Source organism: Physcomitrium patens, chromosome 17, assembly GCF_059467195.1.
Source record: "Physcomitrium patens ecotype Gransden chromosome 17, ASM5946719v1, whole genome shotgun sequence".
Classification (NCBI taxonomy): domain Eukaryota; kingdom Viridiplantae; phylum Streptophyta; class Bryopsida; order Funariales; family Funariaceae; genus Physcomitrium; species Physcomitrium patens.
The window spans coordinates 8,050,185-8,066,628 of record NC_143426.1 but is presented as its reverse complement, the minus strand read 5'-3'; the positions used below and the strand labels follow the sequence as shown (position 1 = coordinate 8,066,628).

Below are 16,444 nucleotides of genomic sequence, written 5' to 3'. Positions count from 1 at the left end.
AAGTTAATAAAAATAAAATACATGACTTATTTTTAAGAATGTTTTAGTAACATTTTGGTTACATATCTCTAATACTTCAAAAAAAAATCTTAAATATTAATTATTACATAATTATATATTGTGTTTAAATTTTAATTTAAATATTGGATTACTTAATTTAAAATTCATGATATCTTAATCTTAAATTGTTAGATCCACCTTCTTCTTGCAAACAATAATGTTTAATTAAAGTTTTGATTGCATGTAGTATATAATATTGAAGAACAATCACTTTGAAGTCACAATACTTAGCATCAACAAGGTTGCAAACAAAGAGAGTATGGAGTAAGGTATGTCTAACTTCCAACACCCAATACTTTTAGGTAGTGGTTGATGTCCAAAAAAACAACTTCCATTCTTTGACTTTTGTATACATGGTCCTAGGATCCTTTTGGCATCTCACTAACCTCAAGGGTATCCTATGCCATACACTAATTACTCTTATCTAGTCTTTGGATATTTCCTAGTTAATACTTTATCCTCTTGACTTTGACTCTTAATCCTTGACCTTGACCTATATCCATAAGATTCCTTTTCTATACACCAAAAGTCGATTCTTTGACCATTAGCAACTTATCTAAGGTAATATCCTCTACAAGATAACTTATTCTACTTTTACTTTTACTTCAACATATAATACCAATAATATCATCTTTTTTTTAAAAAAATCATATAATAAATTAATAACTTGATTTTCTTTTTCTTATTTTTATCTATATCATCAATTTTTTTAAAGTAATACAAAATATCAATTTCTTTATTTATGTATAAGATTCAATACAAAGCCAATATTATATATAACTTTATTAGATTAATTATTCACAAGTTATTATTATTTTTTGTTTAATTAATTTTATTGCAAATAAAAATAATTTTTAAAATTAATTCTTACTTGTAGTCTTTCTTGCAATTTTTAAACTATTTTAAAAGAAATAAATTACGATGCTAAAATAAATAATAATTTTTGTAAGTTAATATAAATCTATTATTACTATTTCTACAACTATTGTTGTTGTTTAGGCTATAAAAGACAAGTTATAAGTTGACTAATTTTGAGATTGTTCCAAAAAATAATATAATCTAATGTTATTAAAAGAAAAAAGAAAAAAATACAAAGTACGAAATATATTTTTTAAAATCTATTTTAGAACCAATATAAGAATATTATCTATTAGCAAACCATTAATTCTTTTTCTTAAAAATGATATTTTCTTGAATCTCTCTCTCTCTCTCTCTCTCTATATATATATATATATATATATATATATATATATATATATTTATTTTATAATAAAATTTATATATTTTAGTTTCTAGTTTATATATTAGAAAGTATGTTAATATTGAAGTATTTTGAATAATCTAATAATTTATCAATTATAATATTTTTATTTTTTATTTTTTACTTTATATATTAAATAATTAATTTTAGTAAAAAAAATAAACAAGAGATTTCATTAAATCATTCTTGACTTTTAAATTAAAAATGATTATTTTTAAAAAATTATTCCACTATTAATGTGTTTATTTGATTTTAATACTTTAATTAATATTAAGAGCATTTGATTTTTTTATATCTATATATCTATATATATATATATATATATATATATATTCATTTCTAAAATCCATCAATAGTATAAAAAATATCAAAAGATACACAAATATGTTAACTTATTGTGTGAACTTGATATTTAAATATATTTGTACAAATTAATATCTTAAAATTTTCGTTTTTAATCTTGATAACCTCTATTACTTAAAATTTATTATTATTTGTTAATAGTAATTATGGTCGATTAATTCCATGTTGGTGAACAATTAAAAGTATTGAGTTGTAATAAAGAAGGATCTAAGAAATCAAAATTTTATAACTTTTGGTAGAAGAGATAATGCATCTAGCTATATAGAATTTTGTCAAGATTATATAAGTTTTTAATTTTGTGAAGAGATAAAAACGACCTCTAGATAGATTCAAAACTTTTCTATAGACCAATAAAACTTTTGAATCTTAAGTAGTTCTAGAAGGCAAAGATTTAGAATAATGTGTTAAGTTATTGCTTCTTATATTTATTTCAAATACTATACAAAGTTTATAAATATTTCTTAGCAAGAAGATTATGGGACTAAAATAAATCACTTTTAAATAAACTATTGATTACCAATTTAGATGGGATCTATAGAATATATTCTTGTCAAAACAAGTGATGATTGTAAAAAAAAACTTCTACTCAGATTTAATTAATTTAGAACCTTTTGATTATTTTTGTGTAATATTTGTAGAACAATTTGGATTGGAAACAATACCAAGATTTTTAAAAGAAAAAATTGGTATAATGAGCACATTAGACAAAAATCATTGTATAACTTTAGAAAAGAGAGCACTTTAGAAAAAACAAAGAAACAAAAAATAAAACCATTATTATTATTATTATTATTATTATTATATATATATATATATATATATATGGGACATATCCTAGATAGAAATACATATAGTAAAAAATAAAATAACATATTATTAAATTAAAAAATAAAACTTTACATAAAAACATAATTATAGACACATTAGAGAGAAATCAAATAAATAGATAAGTTGTGCACTCACTATTTATATGAATCTCTAATGTCTACTTTGTAAAAAGAGTATTAGCACACAAGACGTGTTGTTACTTCTCAAAAGATTGAATCTACGTGATGGCTTTAGCCCATACGTGTCAAAGAATTAAAAAAAGTAAAACAAATCAGTGCATATTTTGCATGTTAGGGAACACTAGTAACCTAGCTGATGTAATGGCAGGTGAGAAGTCATTGGTTGATAACCTCATTGATCCTCAGCTGCGTTGTTACACAGGTGAGACCGTCCGATATTCTGCAATAGAACAATCGTGTCCATCCCTGCACCATCTGGTACGAAGTTTTACTCACATGACAAGGCTTCCTCCGACCATTGATTTTCATGGGCTCCAACACAAACTGCTCATCTAGGATTCATTCTACTGTGTCAATGAGGCATGTGGCTCAGCACCCTCTTTCGTCTCTTCTTTCTTCTCGTGCACCTCCTAGATTGTGCCTGGCCTGTTTCCAGTCTAACATGTCAAATATTAGGAGTTCCTATTAGGTCTAAATTCTATCATACCTAGTTTATGTTCTGGCAGGTATGCTACTTTCTATATCTTTTACCCTTTCTGGCACCTGCAGAGAAGCCGGTCTGATCTTTGCTGCGCTGCTATTTGTGCGAGTAAGCCTTCGTTCCTTCTTCATATTTGGCCTGCCGACAAACGTTTTTTTAGAGGATATCCAAATGTGACAGTTAATCAAGGGAAGTTATACCCAAACTAACAGTCCTGTCTTATGCTCTTAGCGGATAGGAACTGGTTGCTACTCTTTCCGCATGCTGAACAAGATGGACATTGCTTTCGACTATTACCATGCGCCAACATTGGCCATCTTCGGATACATTCCAGGCAACCACCCCCAGCCAGCTACTGAAATACGTTGCAGTGCGGGGTTTACTTTTACCTCCTGGATGCAGTGGCTCAACCCCAACCATTGCAATAAAATAAAACATAACCTGTGGAGCAGAAAAAATCTTGGCTTCGAAGCTGCCGACGTGTGGTATAGGGAAAGAGGAGCTCAGGTTTTTCTTGACTTGAAGGTTTCTGAGCGAGTGCCTGCGGTGGGGAGCCCTGGGACGTCTCCGCACATAATCCTTTAACGGAAGGAACTGGATGTAAAGCCCAAGTCTCCGCAAAAAGAGAATCATTGGCATGCCGTAATTTGTGTAGCGTTAATTCCATCCGTAAGGCGATTACGTTCGCAACTGACGTATTCAGTTTCTTCGAATAATGCTTCTTTGTTCTCGGCTCTGTACTATGTTCATCTGGACCCTTACATGCTTTCAACTCGTACAAAGGACTTGGCTATTTCTGTAATGGGATGCTCATACTCAAAATTATGATAGTGCTTATTCGAAGCACCGATCGCCTAGTTTGGTATGATTATCCCAACGTTTGGACCCTCTGCGACCTAGCCAATACTTAGTGACTAAGCTGTGATTTGGGTTTCCCTTGTAATTGAAGAAATCACTTGCAAAAACATTATTCCAATAATGTGTGAATGCAATATAAGGGACAAACCTGAAAGAGCGTAATAATTTAATAGCTGTACAGTATTAGTACAACAAACGAGCACAACGTACAGTACGTCTAACACCAACTTAACATTATCATTATACTTGATTGATACTGGAGGTGCAGGCGGTGATCAATTCTATTGATCCTACATATCAAGATCCAAAATATCTGGTACCCTTAACTTGTAATAACGCATAACCAAACAAACGCTAAATCTTTAGAATGTACATGCTGCTCTCTTCTTTACAGCTGACACGTACTGTATCTGATGGGAGTTATCTGATGAAGCACCCCGAACTCAAAACACAAGTCTGCCATTTACTGCAAAAACCGAATTCTGAGAGGTACGTCATATAGACTAAAGACCGTTGATCCAGTGGTATTGTAGAGATCCGGTTTTGGGTTGTGCTTCAACAATGAAATACGAAGAATCCTCTTAAAAGATCTGGGAAAAATCAAACAATTCCATCAGATAGTTAGGAAATTTAGCATTAAAATGTTTCTTTATTCGTCACATAAAGACTGATAATAAAGTCAAACAAACATCCATCAACATTCTGCAAAAGACCGTCGTCACAACAATCTGCAACTAGGATTGAGGAAAATACATTACCTTGCAGACATCGTCCCATCACTTTCTGCAAGACGCCCAAATTTCACCTGTGTACGCTACAACTTAAATAAGTAATCAATGCATATTCAGCTTCTGAAAGTACCTGCGTATACACTCAAAATTTCAGCACTTTTGCATGCCCCTAAGAATCAGATCAAGATGTCAAAGTTAACATCCATTATCCGAACTGGTTCAAGCATCCACCAAGTAATTCTGCTAACAGTACTAACAAGTACCAGCAAAATAATCATCACCCAACCCAAACCCAAACTGAAAGCAGTCGTCGACAGAATAAGAGCCTCTGAGAAGGGGATTTAACCACTACTTAGCACCTTAAGCATGCAAAAATATTGTCCTAGAATGTTTTAAACTGAAAAGAATAAAAAAGAAAAGAAAAGAAAAAAGAAAATAAAAAACTGGATACAGACAACTCGAGGTCACTACTCGAGTTATGTAGCACGACAAACCAGGAAGAAACGGAAGTGAAAATGCCCGACTTCTTGGTTTGCACTTTCCGGTCACCATGGAGGAGTAGAGTCACTAGCCTGGTAAATGCCTTCGCTGCACAGTTGACGGAATGCCAGGTTTCCGCTGACAAGTTGTAGGATCAGGTCACGAAGCCGAGTTCGAAGGATGAAACAAAGAGTTTGTTTGAGATAAAGAATTTCTTCAGCCTCTACTATTTTTAGCTGAAGGCATGAAATACCGCAGATCTGATGCCGCCCGTCTTTTTAGGGATATAACATCTATAGAAACATAAATATTTCATAAATGGTTGGGACATGTACTAGTAGAATTCAAGTACTCAACAGGACTGTCACCCAGAGCACAACACAGAATATTCCACCATTTGATTACATCATCACAGTAAAAATAATAAGAATTCAAGAAAACTTGAGGTAAAGTCTAAGACACAATATTGCTTTTCGGCACGTTAAATTTCATCCATTTTGTCAATATGATCCTCCCGATGAAAGCAACGGCAATATCGTGTCACTATAGGCAACTGAAGAGAAAATTGTACCTGTTAAGACCTCCTCAAGCCTGCGCTGGATGTCAGAGGCCGTTGCGAAATCCATTTGAACCAATCCAGCCATACCTTCATTTCACGAGAGGATAACCAATAAAAGTGAAATAATAGAAGTTTTAAAGGTCAAAGTTTCTTTCAGAGCTTGTCGTTAAGAGAATACATGTATTTACATGGTAACGTTGTGGATCAACACGTATATCATGCTAAAAATAAAGTACCATGGAAGCGCAAATTGAAGAGCAAAATGCAAGCCAAACAGACCGGGTAGTGGACAGTTTATATAGATCACATAGAAAATTACTAAAAAGAGGATAAGAGAACGATGAGGAACAGTAACCTGTAGGGTGGCCGGAAGCTCTCTCCACAAGCAGCTTTAAGCAGTGGCTAACCTCCTCAAAATCACCTTCAAAATACTCCAGTCTCTCTTCCTCCTTTTTCTCCAGCAGCAGGGTCCGGGCTTTGCCCCGCTCTTCGGCAGACAACGGCAGCTCTTGCAATATTTTCTTAGCCTCCCTCCAACTTCCCACAAGCCTCCTGCTCTCTTCCTCCTCGATTACCACATTTTCTCCACCCGTAATTCGAAACTTATCCGCAGGAAATTTCATGTCCACTGCATCAGGAGGACCGAGCAACACGCTTTGGTGCTTTGGATGGTCACCAAACATGCCATCCATCTTCTGAAACCACACCCAACTGCATGTCTCCGCTCCAGTGCTTGCCTTCCTACCCTTCTCCAGTTTATGACGCTTCTTTAAGGAGTCCATCTTATCCCGGCACTGCTTCACCGATTTCCCACCTCCTCCTTCCATGTTAAAACGGTCCACAAGCTGCTCCCAATCCTTGGATCGGAAGCTTCCCCTGTCCATTTCAAAGTACTTTTCCTCGTACAGGTCTAAAAAGAGGGCCACTGATCGGGCCGACCATTCTTCCCGTTTCTCATCTCCGTTTCTTGCAACTGATGGTTTTTTCTCAGTCTCTGACGACTGTAGTGAGGTTGTAGACAGCATCTTCATTGGAGGAGGTAGAGACACAGGCGTCTGACTTCGGTCACCGTCCATCGCGAGAAATGTTACTCCACAGATCTTCTCAGCCCAAATTGACCGCTTAGGTCGTATTTGTAGCGCAATTGCCACCCTGAAGTACCAATCGCTGTGACATGTATCCCACGTAGAATACATCATCAAAATCTTGAACAGGTAACCTAGATATAAATTCTAAGTCCTCCAACTCTGTATGGAAAATCCACCAAAGGTATGCACAAAATTCACTTGTGCAACTCGACAATCATATAAAGCATCACGTTTCCATCCACGATCGACACAAAGTATTTAACAAGCATTTCTTCGAGCTCATTCCCAGTAAACTTGTCACAATTTCATGGCTAACGCCCAAGCTCCTCGTGTTAACAAGAAGAAGAAGAAGAAGAAGAAGAAGAAGTAGATAATAATAATAATAATAATCATCGTGATCATCATCATCATCATCATCATCAAACAAATCTATCAGAACAGGAAAAAGGCACTCAAAACTCAACACCAATGCAACACGTCGACCACAAATTTGAGACAAATCATCCATGTCACGCACCCTAGCACTAACATCACCTAATCCATGAAGACGCTCTGCATAAGACTCTCTCTCATAAAAAGAGCACATCGGCTCCAATGTTTACAAATTGGTCCGACGACACTTCCACTAACCGAGCCAAAGCTAGGTCACCATCCGCATAAAAATTGGAAAGCGAAAAAGGAAATCAAGCATCCGAGAGCAAGTGCTACGATTGGGCTCTTTCCATTGAAATTCACCAATGCACATAGATTCCATACCTTCGTCGGAAACAAACTAAAACAAACAGATACAACCATTACAAATAGAAAATTGCACTTACACAGCGCCAACCCGCACAATTCCCCTCCAATCTCCCTCAATTCGACTCTCCCGATAACTATCCTTCCCGATTGCCAAGTCAGAACTCCAGCAAACGACAGCAGCAATAGCTGCTCGAGCAGTGAAGGAGGAGGGTTCGGCCGAGGCATGGCGAGATTCTGCCCTGTGCTGGCTCCCTCCTCCACTGGATGAACAGAGCAATGAACAGATCAATGTATGATAGATTAACGATATGCCGGATGGACGTGTGATGAAGAAATATTGATGAATGAAACCGCAGTCTTCCCCGATGAAGTCCGACCACAATAAACATGAGCTGCGTTATGAATACGTTCTAAGATAGGTTTATCAAAGCCTCTGGAATCATTTCTTACTGTATGCAAATGTGTGGTTGAATGTGCCTTGACTTAAGATCATGGCCGTAATGCACAGGAATTGCAGCAAAAGAAAAAAGAGAAAAGGAACGGTATGAGTTGTTCACTTGTGGGTTGCGCCGTGAAGGCTTACCATGGTGTGGAAATGTTACGCTTTCCTGGTTAGGATGTCGGATTCTTAATTGTAGAGTCTGAATTACAATAAATGCGTCTCAGCGCAATCTGTGTTTGCCACCGTGCCAAGCACTACCTCGGCGCTTAGCTTCAAGACTTCAATGGGGCACATGCAGTGTTGCCCAGTGCTCATGTTGTACATTCAGTGTTTCCAAATGCTTCATTGTTGCAAAGTGCTCATGTATTGACCGTAACATGGTACAATTAGTAGGGGTCAGTACAATTCCAAGGATTCAACAATACTTTTGCATTCATTTATCTGTTGGGTTTTTCAAACTTCACAGTACATCACTGATCATTTCTCTCGAATTCATTGCTTGCAAATGAGCATCGAGTGGTGCGCACCTTTGGATCAAAGGAAGTGGTGCGTTCACAAGTTCTGCAGGACCATTTTGTTGGATCTTGTGCCAAAACGACAAAGTCTGGTAGTTTTCATTGGTTCCCACCCGAAACTGAATGTATTATAAATTTTCTCTTTACAGGGGGTTCATTAAGTGGAAACTAATTACCTCATGGTCACGCTATTCACAATCCTATCCTTTGATGACTTGTGGCAGCGCGACAACGCTTTGTGGACGACGGTGAATAGGCTCTGTGGGGTGATATCCACATCAAGTTGGACACTTGTCGAAAATCCACATGGGTTTGGTTTCGATGGGAGCTCCTGAGGTTAACTACCTGCTGCGCATTCAGTTGCAGGTTGTGAGAGATTCGAAACGAGTGTCGAGATCTATTAGTCCACCTTTCTCGGCGACAGGTTGCAGTGCATTTAAGTGGAAGCAGAAGCGGGGCGTCTAGGTTGGAGTCACTCGATTTGATCAGGCTGGTGAGTGCAAATTCAGTCAGCTCTGCTGTCGGAAGGTTTTGTTCCCCACCTTTCTCATCTTGGTTAGGAATTTAGTGGAGCTCGTTTCTTGCTGGGCTTGAGAACCTTGGAGTGGAATTGTAGTTGAGGTTTGAGTTTGTGATACTGTGCTGGAAAGTGAACATACTGGGCGAACGCTTTCTGCATTTCTCATCTTCTGTGTCAGTCGAAATTTCGTGACGTCATGGTGTTTCTGTTCTCAGTTCCAGCCTGAGCATCATCTGCGAGGATCCTCTCACCACCTCATGTGCATCGGTGGCTTTCTAGCCGCCGGAGCTTTCGATCTCATGTGGATCACCTGAATTTTAGTGGCAACTTAACAACGGTTGTGTGAATCGTTGAAACGAATTCAGCTTGCTTCTGTCAAAGATTTACTCGTAAGGCAGCATGTTGCGCTTTTAATCACCGTGTGAATCTGTAGGTATATACAAATAAACAATGAATGGCGAGGTGAACGGAGAGGAGGCCACAGCGTGGGCTGGAGGCGGTGAGGGTTGGAGGTCTTCAGTTACATTCGGTTATGCAAGGGTAAAGGGTTTGCGGGATCATCCCATTGAAGATTACCACGTTGCTAGAATGCAATCCTTCAATGGCGAAGAAATCGGCTTATTTGCGGTATACGATGGCCATGCAGGCACCGAGGTTGCATCTTACTTGGAACAAGAACTCTTCGATAAGATTTTGGCAGATCCCAACTTTAGGGACGACCCGAAGAAGACGATCAAAGAGACATACTTCTCCATGGACAAGAGGTCTCACTTCAACCCTTATTCTCATAATCTGCAAAACCTGATAAATGTATGATAAATCGAGCTTTTACTTGTACTATGTAGACATATTAGGTCGTGTCCTTTTATCTGTCACTACTGGCAATCAATTCGGTCCGTTTCTCTATTGCTGCAGAATATCATAGTTTTGCAGATGAGCTTGTTACAATATAATCTAAACTATGGAAATATTTGATTTGCAGAATATTGGGTAAGGCAGAAAACGAGAAGGATTTCAGAGCAGGGTCAACAGCCACCACTGCTTTCCTGCTCGACGGCGGCTCACGGCTCGTTGTGGCAAATGTTGGAGACTCTCGAGCTATTCTCGCTAGAAATCGCAAAGCTGTAGAAGTCAGTGTTGATCATGAACCTCAGAAACCAGAGGAGCGTGAAATGGTATGTATCCTCATTTTGCAATTCCTATGCAGACGGCAATTTGTGATCAATTAATTGCATTGTTTAAATTCGCTGGTTGATGGAGAGAAACTGACACACCGTGCTCACAGGTGGAGTCTAAAGGGGGCGAGGTTGCTGTATCACCTATTGGAGGAGTGTATCGGGTTGACAAGAGATTGAATATGACGCGTGCATTCGGAGACTACTCGATCAAGGAGCATTTGAGTGTGGAACCTGATATTTGGGACAACATTCTGACTGACGACGACGATTTCTTTGTCGTTGCCAGTGATGGGCTGTGGAATGTTATGAGTAATGACGAAGCCGTTGAGCATGTTCTAGCTCAGACGACTGCAGAAGGAGCTGCGAAAGTGTTGGCAGCTGCTGCCCTTAGGAGGGGAAGTAGGGATGACATTTCAGTTCTTGTTGTGTGCCTCAAAGATCTGAGTTCTTTGAGCTAAATTTTTCAATTGTTACCATTCAAGGTCACTTAGTTCTGGTATTTACAGTACAGGCGCTCAAACTAACTCAGAAATGCTGAACATTTGGTTTTGGACAAGAATTGACATTTCGATGCTAAGGAAATCTTCGGATTTTTGTATCAAGAGCTCCTATTTCAAATTAGTAAATAAATTATTCCGTACGCTCAGTAAGTAAAGCGTGCAAAATACATGTCTCAACTACCGGCCATCAAGTATAAGTATAGTTGGTTGTACAATACTGGAAATACTGCAATCCTCTCCATCGTCGTCCTTAACATACACCTTCGAGTTTAATAGTAATTGGACGATAAAACGTATTGAAACAAAAACGCAGCTGCCTAAATCACTGTTAATATGATCTCCAACCACCACTAGCACACGATCAACTGACTATTTTTTGTTTATTTGAAATACGTCATTCCCACACCACTTCTGCTGCGATTCGCATGCACAATAACATTAAGTCGTCCAATAGTTCAATGAAATCAGAAGGACCCGAAGGTACTAACCATTGTTCTTAGTACTCATTGGTTGTAAACCTCCCGGTTTAGCATACAATAGGAACTAAAAGGCCACATCTAAAACCCCACCTTCAGTCCAATACAAGGTGACAAACAGCAACTTCGTACACCTAAAATCGGTAGTATATTAAGTTTAATCACCGTGTACTATCCGTTTGAGAAATTCTAGGTACATCCCTCCAAGAAGCTGTCATCTTTGAGACCTCTGCAGCCAGTCTCCTTTGGGAACAGGCTTGGAAATATCCACATCAGGTCTATGGTAAACATACGTAAACACTTGCTCTCCCTTCTCAGTCCTTACCTGCATCAAATGCATACAGTCAAATCCATACTACTTTGTTTGAGTGATGCAACAGTCAAATCCATACAAAACTCATGCACAACAAATTTTCAAAAAAATATTTAAATGACTTAACAAAACGTCAATTTCTGCCAGAAATGTTTCAATGTTGAACACTCTCAAGTACAGTGTAATAAAACAGTTGATACAATCACCCAAAAATGTTACCCCTGATCCAGAAACAAACGACTATGTCGCAGCTCGACCATGGCAACTAGGGTTTGTCGCCCTTTCCCCCTTTCTTCGACCATAAGAAGTATTCGGGATACAGATCAATCTCTTCAACCAACAGGAATGAAACAACCATATACTTCGCAAGAAGAAATTGAGGAAAAAACAGGTTACAACATAACGCAAAAAATTTCAAATTCATCGCACTGATGTCACGGGCAAGTTTTGAAGAGAGAAGAGATTTTCACCTCTACTATGTCTCTCTCATAGAGCTTGGGCGAGTATTCCTTAGATTCCGACTCTTGAAGTAATGCAGAAATGGTTCCAGAGCAGGCGGCCTTCACAACATACCCGGCCACTGCATGCCCTGCCTCGTCCAGCCTCACTGCAGCTTGGTCCTGACCTCCCTTGTTGAAGCAGTAGAGTCTGCCGCCCATAAGCCACGCCTTCTTAGCTCCACAAGTATTACCAAGCGGCTCCGTGTTGTCGGGCGCGTCAGGTCTCAGTTTCCCGTATACAAATAAGTGATCGGCCTCCTCTGCCATCGCGATTGTTCTTCCTCCCGCAAAATCAAAGAAGCGATATCCTCTTTCCACTACCCTCAACACGCAGCCAAGCAACTTTCAAATTACGAGACTGCGACTAAATGCACTCTAAACACCGTACCCACGTAGATTTTCAGAGTTTGTGCAACAATGAAGAGGACACGCAATCTGAAACTTCTCCTGTGGATATGAGCCTTTTCAAAAATTTCATTTGTGATTCTTTAGATCTCAGGTAAGGCCTTACAAGGCGGTGTCCTCAGATCATTCTTGGGAGCTGTCAACGTGGCCAAGACAAGTGGATAATGCTTACTAGACCATATCCTTAAAGTTTTCAGGTGAACTACAGTACCTCGATATCCCAGGGTTGTTGATTTTATGTCGGGCTAAAATTTCTTACCAGTTCCAACTGTAAAACATTTCAGTGGCATTGAATTGAGAGTGCGTATCCTTGGCCGTCGTGTTTTGAGTAACTGATCCCAATCGATTGCTTTGTTAATGAGATGAAAATCCCCAACAAATACTGCAGAACTAAAACATTCATGTACTTAAACTAAGCTAGTAGGAAATGGCATTCAACGATATGACTCCAGAGATCACTGGAATACCTAGAGCACCGACCCCATTGCATGGTTCTTTTTAGCTTGCAAACTTGCTGTCATCGGAACTCACTTATACAAACGATTGTATCTCTTAAATTTCAATTAATCACAGGTCGAATGCCAATTGCAACAAGGAGTTGAATTGCTGTAAAGCAGATATTGAATCCTCGAACCATATTGAGGCTAGCTAAATTCTGCCATTATTAATTGAACTTTCGTTGATCGAAGCTCAAAAAATACGAATAGAAAGGACCTATAAAAGCATCGTCATACCCATTTGCAACTGTCTATTTGCCTTGTTAGCTTTCACGAAAACTTCAAATGTTGAACCATAGTTTCGAATGAGGTTATTCATCCCTCTTGAACACTTTGGATCGAAAGAGCTCCAGATTGAGATCAGGACGTGTAAATTCATGGCTCTCTGTGACTTCATTTCAGTCATACACGTTGTAAATATCATGAGCAAGGGGCTTCAACAAGACAAGACGTTATACGAAAAAAAATCTATATATAGTTTACAACGCTCATTTCACGAAAATAAATTGGGCATGAAAACTAGCAAGTCTAAACTGATATTTCTTGACCTTCAGAGGTACGAACAGAACGATCAACAATGAACACGGGTTTAGGAACTGGTTGATTACCTGAAACTATTTCCAACTGATGATCCCACTCCTCGAGTGTCTAGAATAGAGGCAACAAGAAAGTCAATTGAAAAGTGACGAGGGATCTTTATATGTATGTATTTATTTATTTATTTATTTATTTATTTATTTATTTATGCGTGTGTGTTTGTGGAAAACAGATTCAACGAACTGTGTGGCTCCAACAAGACATTGCAAGAATTAATCCTCGTACCTTCACAAATGACGAGTAGATTGGATCGTCTGCGTCACAACTTACGGGGAGACCAGCCCGAGCTTGTAATTGACATAGTAACGTCCTGTTCTTCACCAGCGTAGTTCTTGCAGCATCTATAAGATCCTGCGCATCACGATGAATGCCCGTCTACAGAGCTTGAAGCCGTCTGATCAAGTGTGATGGCTACAACTTAGATTTGCCTATGCCATGATGAATGTGGCTAAACTTTTCCAGATGGTGCAGCATTCGCTTCTGTTCGAGGCATATCTAACACGATGACAAGCTAATAAAAATTCAATCTGGTAGTTGATGTGACCTGCTTGGCAGCTAAAAGCTTGTCACACTCTTCTCTGAGCAGCGGAAGCTCATCCTGCAATCTTTTCTTGCGGGCAAGCAACTTCAAGGGATTTGCCTGTTTACATGAAAAATAATGGAAAGAAATCGTTAAAAGGAACTATTTCTGCATAAACCTACCATATGGCAGGGGCAGGATGAGTCAAAATGAGATATTGCTTACATTGCCTGGGTAGGTTACTTCAAATTCGTGCTCCAATTTGCTGTGCACAATCTGGGCGTTTGAATCATGGAAAAATCATCAGAATTCGAATAAAAGTAGCTGCTCAGAATAATCGCAAGACGTCTACTAAAGCAATAACGTACCAGAACAATTCCCATCGGCCTCATTAACAAAGTATCTCTTCAGAATATTTTCTAACAAATCCATGTAAACCTTTGAGAACTGCGAGTGCAAATAGTTTCTGAAAATGCGATCAACTTTTCTGGATTCTAACCACCTTGTAGTAATGTTCAAACAACCAATCTTTTCTCAGCTCAAATTATAAACTGCAGATAATCGAACTCAACCTGCAAAATAGCATCCGCCTTGGCAAAATGGGCGTCTATCGTCTTCACTGCGACATGAAAAGCACCGTCCATTCCACCAAATCCTTTCTCCATGTCCGGTCCTTTTTCTCGCCACAACTCCAGCTAATTAAGCCATTCACCCTAAATCCGAATCAAACATTACACCTTTCTGGCTACTCCACCACTATCAGGTACCTCTTCCCAACCTTTCTCCTGGAAAACCAAGCTCCGCCGCAATCAAGAAAATCTTAACCCACGTTAGAACTTCGGATTAACGCTTCGAACAAATCCACAGTTTCGTGAAAATGGTGGCATTGACGATGAATAGTTCCGGCTCTTTGTCGGAGTTTCAAACTTGCAGCGCCAAATCGTCGAAGGCTGTGGGTGTTCACACAGCGCATGAAACCCCGAGGGAGTCTTTGGAACACCGGGAACAATGGGAACATAGGGAACATGTGCAACTTCCGTATAGTGTATATTATATATAAATGTATGTATGTCTGTTGGATAATTTGGACCTTCCATTCTGGGGAAATAATTCACCCGATGAATAAAATATGAAGCCCTCTTCTCAAAAAATGTGATGTTACCAGAACTTCTAATATTTGTTCATCTCTTATCTCATTTTTTGTGAACATGTGGGACACCCATTTTGAAGATTGTAAAAAAAAATAAAAAAACTATATAAGCCTAAAGAATGTATTTTTTTAGTATAATAGCAGGTATTCATTTAAAATTTAATCCAATTAGGTACTATTATTTTTTATATACATTTTATTATTATTATTATTATTATTGATTCTTATGTGATATACCAAAACAAGTGTTATAGTACACTGTATCACCAACTGAGACAAACTAAGTCCAAATCATTCAATTTTCAGCCAATTTTGTAACTAGTTGGTTTTAATTGAAATTAATATAATTTTTAAGACCATAGGAGCATTTAAAGGCATATATACAATTATAAAGTATAAGAGTCTTCAAAAGAAAATATAAAATTATATATATATATATATATATATATATATATACACATACATATCATTTACATTTAGTTTATATACAATCTATATTATTTTAAATATTATTTCAAAAATGAAAATAGAATAATACAAAAAAATAAGTAATTTAATTAAAATTACTTATTTAAAATAATCTTAGTCATAGTTGCATTTTAGATCTTTTTATGGTTTTTGATTTAAGTTTTTGATATTATAAAGGGAATTTGAGATTTATGCTTTAGAAGTTATGAAATATTTATAATTTATGAAACATGTATAATTTATATAAGCTTCATGGTGTCAATTGATTTCAGTTCATTATCTCAAATTAATTATAATGTGGAGATTTTAAAACCAAGCTTTACTTATGTAGCTTGGTTTGGGATTTTCTATGCCATATATTGGATTTTATTTATTTATTTTTTGACTTAATTTAACTTGACATTTTGAGAGAAGCTAGATCTTGTTGTTAGCTTTTCATCAAGCCTTAGCATGCAAGAAGAGGAGTTTGTGACAAGAGAGATCTATGCAAATTTGTAGGTGGAGGATCACTAGAATTTTTAATAGTGAGATTCAAGTCTGATTTGGAGGTTTCTATGCCATTTATTGGATTTTTTTTCCTTTTTGTTATGAAATTTTGAAAAAAGTTGGATCTTATTATTAGCTTTAAAATAAGCTATTATACTTAAAAATAAGAGTTAAGATAAGAAAAATTTAAGCTAATTTTTAGAAGGGGGTTTTGAAGGTTGTGGTTGTATCAAGCCGCCAATGTTTTC

General features: G+C 37.4%; 5 protein-coding genes across 8 annotated transcripts; 2 read left to right on the top strand and 3 right to left on the bottom strand.

The window, feature by feature from the left end:
* Nucleotides 1–3,056: 3,056 nt before the first annotated feature.
* On the top strand, nucleotides 3,057–3,917 carry LOC141046469 (uncharacterized). The gene is made up of 2 exons (XM_073540506.2): nucleotides 3,057–3,280; nucleotides 3,404–3,917. The coding sequence occupies exons 1-2, from the start codon at nucleotides 3,200–3,202 to the stop codon at nucleotides 3,755–3,757; spliced, it is 435 nt and encodes a 144-aa protein (XP_073396607.1). The 5' UTR covers nucleotides 3,057–3,199; the 3' UTR covers nucleotides 3,758–3,917.
* Nucleotides 3,918–4,166: 249 nt separating this feature from the next.
* On the bottom strand, nucleotides 4,167–8,767 carry LOC112294274 (uncharacterized). Its single transcript, XM_090243888.1, has 7 exons — nucleotides 8,763–8,767; nucleotides 7,707–7,889; nucleotides 6,156–6,967; nucleotides 5,813–5,887; nucleotides 5,334–5,534; nucleotides 4,789–4,891; nucleotides 4,167–4,620 (listed from the first exon to the last, which is right to left on the bottom strand). The coding sequence occupies exons 1-5, from the start codon at nucleotides 8,765–8,767 to the stop codon at nucleotides 5,458–5,460; spliced, it is 1,152 nt and encodes a 383-aa protein (XP_090100014.1). The 3' UTR covers nucleotides 4,167–4,620; nucleotides 4,789–4,891; nucleotides 5,334–5,457.
* Nucleotides 8,768–8,969: 202 nt separating this feature from the next.
* On the top strand, nucleotides 8,970–10,949 carry LOC112294045 (putative protein phosphatase 2C 28). Of its 3 annotated transcripts, none has more exons than XM_024544151.3 (4): nucleotides 8,970–9,079; nucleotides 9,540–9,870; nucleotides 10,089–10,281; nucleotides 10,392–10,949. In XM_024544151.3, exons 2-4 carry the CDS (start codon nucleotides 9,557–9,559, stop codon nucleotides 10,740–10,742), a joined length of 858 nt encoding a protein of 285 aa, XP_024399919.1. In that variant the 5' UTR covers nucleotides 8,970–9,079; nucleotides 9,540–9,556; the 3' UTR covers nucleotides 10,743–10,949. The 3 variants fall into 3 exon arrangements, with proteins under 3 accessions (XP_024399919.1, XP_090099808.1, XP_024399920.1); XM_090243682.1 differs by having other exon boundaries at nucleotides 9,322–9,870; XM_024544152.3 differs by having other exon boundaries at nucleotides 8,970–9,114.
* Nucleotides 10,950–11,238: 289 nt separating this feature from the next.
* Nucleotides 11,239–12,543, bottom strand: LOC141046470 (uncharacterized). The gene is made up of 2 exons (XM_073540507.2): nucleotides 12,044–12,543; nucleotides 11,239–11,585 (listed from the first exon to the last, which is right to left on the bottom strand). Exons 1-2 carry the CDS (start codon nucleotides 12,338–12,340, stop codon nucleotides 11,475–11,477), a joined length of 408 nt encoding a protein of 135 aa, XP_073396608.1. The 5' UTR covers nucleotides 12,341–12,543; the 3' UTR covers nucleotides 11,239–11,474.
* Nucleotides 12,544–13,009: 466 nt separating this feature from the next.
* Nucleotides 13,010–15,041, bottom strand: LOC112294046 (uncharacterized). 2 transcript variants are annotated; one of them, XM_024544153.3, is made up of 6 exons: nucleotides 14,665–15,041; nucleotides 14,318–14,368; nucleotides 14,117–14,212; nucleotides 13,798–13,923; nucleotides 13,584–13,623; nucleotides 13,010–13,366 (listed from the first exon to the last, which is right to left on the bottom strand). In XM_024544153.3, exons 1-6 carry the CDS (start codon nucleotides 14,755–14,757, stop codon nucleotides 13,287–13,289), a joined length of 486 nt encoding a protein of 161 aa, XP_024399921.1. In that variant the 5' UTR covers nucleotides 14,758–15,041; the 3' UTR covers nucleotides 13,010–13,286. The 2 variants fall into 2 exon arrangements, with proteins under 2 accessions (XP_024399921.1, XP_090099809.1); XM_090243683.1 differs by having other exon boundaries at nucleotides 13,010–13,360.
* Nucleotides 15,042–16,444: the final 1,403 nt, after the last annotated feature.